Source organism: Panicum virgatum, chromosome 2N (assembly GCF_016808335.1).
Source record: "Panicum virgatum strain AP13 chromosome 2N, P.virgatum_v5, whole genome shotgun sequence".
NCBI classification, from domain to species: domain Eukaryota; kingdom Viridiplantae; phylum Streptophyta; class Magnoliopsida; order Poales; family Poaceae; genus Panicum; species Panicum virgatum.
In genome coordinates this window covers 35673931-35682669 of record NC_053146.1, presented here as the reverse complement: position 1 = coordinate 35682669, position 8739 = coordinate 35673931, and the positions used below count along the sequence as shown (strand labels likewise).

Below are 8739 nucleotides of genomic sequence, written 5' to 3'. Positions count from 1 at the left end.
CCGGCCACCGCCGCCGGCCACCACCTCCTCCGGCGGTGCGGCGGAGCCAGGGCTCCCGTCTTGCCTCCGCCTCCCCTTCTGCTCCCTCAACTCGCACGCTCCCGTCCCCTCCCCGCTTCTCCCTCCCCTCCCAGGTCGGCGGCCATGGCGGAGCCCGCGACGCTCCTCGCCCGAGCTCCGCCCGCCCGAGCACCGGCCGCCGCGCCTCTCCCTCTCCCGTCGGCGGAGCTCGCCGGCGTCGGCGGCCGCTCGCGCCTCCCCATCCCCATCCCCTCGCGGCCGCCTCCTCCTCATCTCGGCGTGGTTAGCTCGGCTCGGTGCGGACGCGCGGCTCGGCCCGTGGCGTGGCGTGGCGAGGCGGAGGCGCGACGGTCGGTCCTCGAGCTCCCCTCAGCTCTCTGCTCTGTCCCAAGCCATGGAGCTCGCGGCCTCCCATGGTGACGCGCGTCCATGCCGGCCGGCGAGCCGCTGCTGCACCCCGAGCCGGCGGCGGCCATGGCGCAGGGAGGGCGGCATCCTCTTCCCCTCTCCCTCTCTCTTCAATCTCCATCCATGGCTGCCACGGCTCGAGCTCCGCGCGGCCGAGCGGCGGGACTACGGCCTGCACGGCGGCGGAGGCAGCCCTTTGCGTGGCGGCGGAGGCCCCTTCCCCTTCCCCTGCTCCCGCAGCGGGGCGGGGCGGAGCGGAGGAGGGCGGGGATGCGGCGCTGCGCATCGCGGAGGAGGGCGGGGTGCGGCGCTGCGCGGAGCATGGCGGCGGCCACAGCGTGGCGGGGCGGACGCGCAGCGGCGAGGCAGCCGCGGTGTGGCGGGGCTGCCGTGGGCGGGCAGACGCGGCAAGGAAGGGGCAAGTGCGGCGGCCCGCACTCGACCCGCCCTGCATGCGCGGTGGCCGCCGGAGGTGGAGGACCCCCACGGCGAGGCCCCCTCCTCCCTTGCGCCTGCGCATCCTCCTCCTCGCGGCGGCGGCGGACGCCTCTCCCCCCTCTCTCGGCGCGAGGCCGTTGGATGGTGCGGGGCCCGCGCCACGCTGGCCGGTAGCGCAGCTTCTGTATTGCGCTGGGCATGGCGGACGGGACTCTCGTCCGCAACGCTTGCGGATGGGATAGAGAGCTCCGCTGCAGCAAAAATTTTCTCTATCCCATACTCAAGGACGGGATACAGATCCCCAGTGCGGAGAGCCTTAGGCTGTTCGCAGCGGTCATCCTCTAAAACCATCATCATAAAGAATATTCCCGTCTAGTCATCAAAATTCTCTCATCTATATACAGTTTTCCTGCACCCATTCCTACTCTATATACATCCTCTATATCAACTACCAATAAATTGGGCCCACATGTCAGTATTTATTTTTTACTTTCCCCGTTCTCTCTCTCCCCCTCCCTCCTCTCTCCATGCAACCCGCGCCCCTCCTCTGGACTCCACCGCCGCCTCCTCCGGCGCTCGCATCCACGTTCTGCCGCCGGACTCCACCTCCGCCGGATCCAGGTGCCGCCGTGCCTCCGCCCCCGCCCTCGTCCCTCGCTGGATCTAGGCGCCGCCGGGCCTCCGCTGCTGCCGCCTCATCCGGCCTCCCCGGTGCGGATCGGGCTCCCCTGCTCCGGCCGGCGAGCCGCGGCCCTCCCTGCTCCCTGCATGGCGGCGGCGCAGCCTGCACGGCTGACAGCAGACGTGGCCGGCGAGCAGCCCGTTGCAGCGGCGGCCGTCGAGCTCGGGGCGGCGGCAGAGGAGCAGCTGCGGCTGGCGGAGTTCGGGGCAGCGGCGGCGGAGCAGCAGCGGGCAGGGGCGCTAGGAAGGGGCAGTGACGGCGCACGCGGAGGAGGGAGGACGAACAGGGGGCCACCGGGTCGGGTGCGGAGCTACAGCGAAGGACACCGAGAAGTGCGCGCCAACGGCGCTGCTCGAGCTCGGCCGGCTCCGTGCGGGGGGCCGTCAGTAGGCTCGACGGCCTCGTCGACCATTTCAGGACGCTCGTCCTCCTCCGCAGGGTCCTCCTCCTCCGCAGGGTCCTCGATCCGCAGTGCGCGTCGGCCGATTCAAGATGATGGAGAGCTTCCCGACGGTGGAGCAGCGACGGCGTACGCGTCCAGGGCCATGGCGGCACGCGGCCATCCTCCGTCGCCAGATCCGGCGGGAGGTCGCGCCCGGACCGGCGGACGGCGGCAGATCTGGCGCCTGCTCCCCTGCTCCTGAGCGGCAGCCGCGGCAGGGCGTCCACGGCGGCGGAGCAGAGCGGCAGCGCGCGCGGTATGTCGAGGACGACGGCAGACCCTGCGGCGGACGGCGCGAGGCGGTTGGGGACCAGCAGGGCCCGCGCCATGCATGCGGATTACGGACCTCCATTCCGCTCAGAATAGCGGACAGGCTGCTCGTCCGCAACAGTTGCGGACGAGATAGAGGCCCCCGCTGCAGCACTTTTTCTGTTAAATCCGAACTGAAGGACGCGGTAGCGTCCCCCAGTGCGGACAGCCTTAGCCTTCCACCAACACATCTCCACTGAACTACAGATGGGACATACATGTTACAAACCTAGGAACTTATAGATGGCATGTATATCATCTAAACAATCACTGAACCCCCTACAACTTTGTCTACCAACAATACAATCCTTGAGATAGCATCATTCTACCCAGACCTACAGACATGGATCAGATCATGCGCATCGTGCTCAACAAGCTACCAACGATGTCGGGAGCATCAGAAGCTAATTGCCTGAGTAGGACATTGAATACGGCTGGAACTCAGAGCCCGAGCTTGACTCGAAGATGTTGCGTGGAAGGGAAAAATCAGTCTCGGCATCTAAGAATTCACTACCACTGCCTCGTTGCCTCTTTGCTGCCCTCTCGTGGTTTGGACTAGCCGGAGGTGAGCCATTCTGGCAGTTGGAATCAGGGGTCAGTGGCTCATGACGGGAGAGGGAATCACCACGACAGGTGCTCTTGGTTGCTTCAGTTCGTTCTCCACTGTCCCTATTGGAAGGGCCAACTTGAGTTGGAGACTCAGACGTCGGCGCAGGAGTCGAGGGCTCAGTCCGCTCAGAGTCAAGGAATTGATCACTAGATACTGTGACAGAAGCACCTGCAGCAGGAGTTTCAGATTTCACGCCAGTTAAGCGCTGCTGCTCTTCAATGATCTTCTGGAGGTACTTTCCCTGAGCCTCAATACGCAATTGCAGCTGCCTTTGTACCTAAAGAAAATATGAAACCAGACCTATCTCAGTATTTGATCTGTTGAATAGCATTATCCATTTACCAATACATTCAATAAATATAATCATCCCATTTACTTTGGAAATTTGGTAACAATGATGAAAATATAAATTAAAACACAAACAATATATGCAATTTAAGTCAAAAAATATAAAGAACAACTTCATTTGTTTCTAGCCAAATAAGATGATGTAGATCGTTTTACCCACACCTTTTGTAGACAAGATGACATCGCATGTACAGCAACAGAGGCCAATTATAAACAACATGAGAAATTAAAGACATTAGATGTCCAATTTATTATAGCGCAGTCTAAGATAATGAGGAAGAGGATAGTTAAAACTGTTCTTGCACAAGCATTCAAATGACTAGAGTATTCAGCTATGGCCTACACAGAGAATGTTTTATCACAAATATTTACAATAAACACAAAATTTATTATGGAATACAGAAGAAATATATTTATTTATCCTTGTATATTACCAGATCCCTACTTAGGCCCAAAATACATTCTGATAAGATAACAAAAGGATCAACATCTAGGAAAGACTTACTTCTAACTGTTCATGCAGCCGCTTTTGGACCTCCATCTGCAGCTTGAGGGCTTCAGATATTGGCAATCCACTAACAATCAAAAGTTTTAATGATTAGATGCCCTTGAGGAAAGAATATTAAAAGGGACCAAAAAATATGTTTTCACTATAAGAAATAATGCACTATTGGTTATTTCGAAATTATTGGACCTCTTTTTTTTCTAACATTTATGTACCTTAAGATGTTTTAGCCCAAAAACTGATGAGAAGAAAGTAACATCTGGCTGCAAATTCATTTTGCAGAAATCAGTATAGTGGTGGTTTCAGTTTTGATCTAGTCATGGCCTGCTACTATTGCTTGATGTTTAAAAATAATTACAGTTATCAGTGTTATTATTACAAACATCACACACATAGTGAGTAATAATAAAGTCAAAGTGAATCCAATATGCTACATGTTTTTTTCTTAGTAAATTAAAATGTGTTATAAATTTGCATATTTTTATCATATGTCATGCCGCTATTCCAGTAAAACTACACCAAAGGTTGGCTCATAAGGGAAAAAATAAATAGACTTTCTTAAATGAATTAAAAAACTTGAGTTGTGTGTTCATACGAGGATCCCTCAAGTCCCGCAAGCAAATCCCCTGGGTCCTTGTTATCAGCCTTGTTACCTTCATGAGATAGAAATTAGGATCAACAAAAATAATACTGGAGTACCAAATATGTGGCCATGGGTATGTTCACCTACCATCAGCTGAAGCATCAGGAATGTACTTTGCTAGCCTGTATTTCTGAAACAGGAAGGTTGGAATTAAGAGAGTTAATGATACATTATAAGAGAACAATATTAAAGGGCAAGTGTAACACTGAACAAATGTACCTGCAAGTGACTTTTCACATGGTATATTGTTAATCCTGGTACACCCATAATTCTCAGAACTCCTTTAGGAGTTGCTCCTGTTCCATTTGAGGAATTCCAGTGTTAGCGAACAGAAAATTACAAGTCCAGCTGCCTTTATTTGGCATCAAAACTCCTGCAAAACTAAGTTACAAATTCTGCTGCTTCTGCTTGGTTCATGGATCAACTAATTTCATTAATTCAAGGAAAAAAGTCCTTGAATTATAACTCTCGCTAGATTAGGATTCAAAAGGAAAATCTGGAATTGATGGACCTGGACTTGGTAAACTGCATCTCTAGAACAGATGAACGAAATTTAACACCAAGTGATAGGAGTAGTTAAATCTTCATTCTTGTTGCTAACTTTAAAACAGGCTCTCATAAATCCCCATGTTAAAGCATATTTGATTGTTAGCTTTTACATCTCGTCCAATTTGCTTGAGAAAAAAATAATGGGCCTTATTTTGTAGTACATTTCTGTGTCTTTAATCGCAAGCTATTGTAATTACATGTTACTGTCATCTTTTTCCATGAGAACATTTATAGCTTTGTAGTGTATAAAAGAAAGTTCAATAGATGCAACAAAAGTTCATGATACCTAGGACACCAGTAAGATTCTTAATAAAGAAGTTATCAGGTTCTTTACATGATTATAGGTGAACAATATCATGCTTATGTATTTACTAGAACCAAATTAAAAGAAGAAATGGTGGCATAAGAGTTGCATGAACACATACTGTCAGGACCACCAAGTTGAGTAACAGCCTCAACAAATCTTTCATGCAGTTCATTTGTCCACCGTAAGCGTTGCCTTGCAGCTAGGTTGTTATTGTTATTTGCTCCGTTACTAGGACCCATGTTGTTTCCAGCTAAATCCATTTGCTGCTGGTTTGCAACTGAGTTGGTATGAGTTGAGCCAAAACTAGCTTCCGGTTTTGGTGAGTACATTGCTCATACCCTCTGCAGGGGAAAAAAATGTCAGATTAAGAGCCAAATATTAGATACTTCCTCTGTTTCACCATTTTATAAGGTAATTTTAAGACTCAAACCTGATAACATTCAACGAACGAATAGCCATACATGATAAATTTTGTCGTATGAAAATGGTATCATTGGATGCACATTTGAAAGGGATTTCTTGCAGTTACAATTCGGTTACTGCAATCATTAATAATACAAGTGTTTTTGGCCAAAGTCTAGCTTGTAGGCCATGCCAAGTAAAAGTGATTCTTATATGTTGAAATGGAGGGAGTAATATTTTAAGAAAACGAATACTTTTGCTCACAGTAATGACAGAATTTTTTTTTCCAGTGACAAGCACAGGTATAAACCAACTAACGTTTAGAGCGAAAGTAAAACAACTGTTTTATACTTGTATACCCATTTCTGAGATAGATACAGATTAGCAGATGCAGTGATTTATGTGGTCCTTGTGAATTAACTTAACACCAAATGAAGACACGACGAACCAAACTAGGAGTAAAGGACAGTCAACTTTGACGGGAAGCTAGGTATCCCAGAGGTAACTAATCGCACGTTAAAACTAACTAAGTTCGGAGACACAGTAGATTAATCAAACACTAGCAGCAACCATCAGCGGCTATGTTCTCCATTCACATTTACATAGGTAGCTATGCTAAGGGGAAAAAACTGAAAAAGGATGCACCTTGCAACAGTGCTAATAGACGGGGCGCACATCAGTTGAAGGCCCAATTTTTTTAAAAAAAAACATCGGGAATGAAACTGGAACCTCAGAATTTGGGGCTGATGCTACGTCCTATGGTGCGGCGCGAGCTGAGATCTCGGCCAATCGCTCTTGCCCTTGCTGACCGAGGGTGATAGGGGCCGGAGCTATCCTGCCATGTTTTGGATGTTGGGATGGACTAGATTAAGAGCGAGCCACGCAGCAACGGAATCCGGACTAGCGAGAGAAGCACAAAAATCCAGATTGGATTTGTTGGGCCAACTGGCCGAACAACCGACGAAATCCGCGGAATCGAAGCAGCTTACCAGCCAAAGAAGACACCAATCCAAGCACGGGCGGACGGATCTCCGGTTCTCCCCCCCCCCCCCTCCCCCCCCCCCCCCCCTCCGGACCGCGGCAGCCCGGCACCGCCGGCAGAGCCAGGAGGGGACGGCGACTCCTCTCGACGAGGGAATCAGGTCTGGGGCCTCCTCGCTAGGTGCGGGGCCCGTGCGTCGCCGGCGGGGATGCAGCCGACAGCGAGGTGGGGGTGGAATCGAGGCAGGGGAGAGGCGGATTTGGGGGAGGAGCCGCAGGAGGAAAGGCGAGAGGAGGAAGAAGGGGGTCTCCAGTGGAGACGGGGGAATGAGTTTGTTCGCGAATCCATCCATCCACCCCATCCGTATCGGTTTTTATTAGAGCAGAGAAGAAAGACGGCGTCACTGCGATGGCACTGTTGGGAGGGAGACCAAACAAAAAAGATTACACCACCTGCTACTCCAAAAGTTCACTTCCGGTCAAAAAAGATTATTCAGCATCGTTCTGGCGATTTGGGACGTGATGGTACTTCTCTTCCTGTAAGAAATAGGTGATTTTTACACGGAAATTTGATGAACGCCAGTTTAGTTGGCAATCTAAGACAGACAAAAAAAAAACCCCATGCTTCAATTAATAGGACCGTACCTTCAAATTCTGACTAGAGCAATGCTAAGACAACACAATCTTTATCTTAATTTATGAAAATGAAAAATAATACTGTAGTTGTATACATGGATTGTAAGTTATTGTATTAGCTGCAGCCGCACAGTATAAATTACACGAGGAAATGTTTTATGCTTGTGATTTTGGGGAGGTTTAGAATCATTTAAACTTGATATTTCATAACCACAAGGACGTTCACTTTTGCAACATAAATTTGATGCTATTTTTTGTTGAGAAAAAAATTTGATTCTACTAGATTCGTCATAAAAAGTGAATCTATGATATTCTACAGAAATCTCCGGTCAAAGTTACGTCTCATTGACCATGCCAATATTCTGAACTGTTATATTTATAATAATTATAGGGAACATGAAGTCCCATTAGGCCTACTAGCAGCACTCGACTTTGATATGCAAGACAAAGACATGAAAATGACAATATAAAATCCTCAATCCTGTAAACACTTTTATATATACTCCCTCCTGTATTGTAAAGGAAGTCATTTTGAGATTATTTTAATTCAAATATTTTAAACTCTTTTTTTTGAAGCAGAACAATCCAGCTTTTATAGAAAGCCTATAAGGTTTTTGGGTACATCATACGGAAACACTGGGGATACCAGTTTGACAAAAGAGAAGCATCGGGAGGAAAACAGCCTCCAACCAGGAACTCGGACTCACGCTAAGACAAAACAGACCAACAAAAGAGACACCACCCTAATACCGCAAAAGGAAACACAAGGCAAACTTCACATGAAGTTTTCTGTCGATGGATTCTGCTGAATCTGTTTCTGGAACTCTTCCAGCCACTTCGCAACTTGATCACCCCAACTGTTGAGCTTTGCCTGTTCACCAGTCCGCATAAGTATCTTCCATCTCTGTAAAAAACCAATACATTGGAAAATCAACTCGACAGGGCGTCTTATGAAAATCCCTTCTATCGCACGTTTGTTTCGGGAAATCCACAGCCTCCAGAGAACAACAAATATTTTAAATTTTGACTATAAATAAATTTTTTTAAATTGGGTTTGAAAATATAAAAGTGATGTAAGTAGATTCATCTTGAAATGTAGATTCGTAAAATTATGTATTGACTATATTTATAGCAATAAGATAGTGGACAAAGTTGTTTTTGGAGATTATGTCGATATCCGAAACGATTTTCTTTACAATATGAGGGAGTATGTTACTACAAGAGTGTGAGAATACAATCAAATGATAATGTAAACAAACACCAGAACACTAGATACAGCTACTCATCACGCCCAGAAAGCAAAAACAGGAGCCGTCCTTGAACCTGGACATGTGTTAGCTGCGATTAGAGCTGTCCATCATGAACCTGGACGGCTAGACGTGATTAACCACACGATTGCGATTATGGCAGCTGCTGCAGGCTATGCCATGCGACAAGTACAGCTATCGGGTCGGTTTT

General features: G+C 48.7%; 1 protein-coding gene across 2 annotated transcripts; it reads right to left on the bottom strand.

The window, feature by feature from the left end:
* Positions 1–2490: 2490 nt before the first annotated feature.
* LOC120660289 (myb family transcription factor PHL7-like) lies at positions 2491–6998 on the bottom strand. 2 transcript variants are annotated; one of them, XM_039938724.1, is made up of 7 exons: positions 6654–6998; positions 5381–5603; positions 4626–4702; positions 4494–4536; positions 4359–4416; positions 3764–3833; positions 2491–3187 (listed from the first exon to the last, which is right to left on the bottom strand). In XM_039938724.1, exons 2-7 carry the CDS (start codon positions 5589–5591, stop codon positions 2705–2707), a joined length of 942 nt encoding a protein of 313 aa, XP_039794658.1. In that variant the 5' UTR covers positions 5592–5603; positions 6654–6998; the 3' UTR covers positions 2491–2704. The 2 variants fall into 2 exon arrangements, with proteins under 2 accessions (XP_039794658.1, XP_039794659.1); XM_039938725.1 differs by lacking the exon at positions 6654–6998 and adding an exon at positions 6394–6505.
* Positions 6999–8739: the final 1741 nt, after the last annotated feature.

Excerpts from the sequence above, each read along its gene's own strand:
- LOC120660289 (XM_039938724.1), bottom strand. The coding sequence starts at position 5,591 with ATGTACTCACCAAAACCGGAAGCTAGTTTTGGCTCAACTCATACCAAC. Across the intron at positions 4,703-5,380 it reads TCAACTTGGTGGTCCTGACA|GAGCAACTCCTAAAGGAGTT; the intron begins GTATGTGTTCAT and ends CAAATGGAACAG. Across the intron at positions 4,537-4,625 it reads ATGTGAAAAGTCACTTGCAG|AAATACAGGCTAGCAAAGTA; the intron begins GTACATTTGTTC and ends TTCCTGTTTCAG.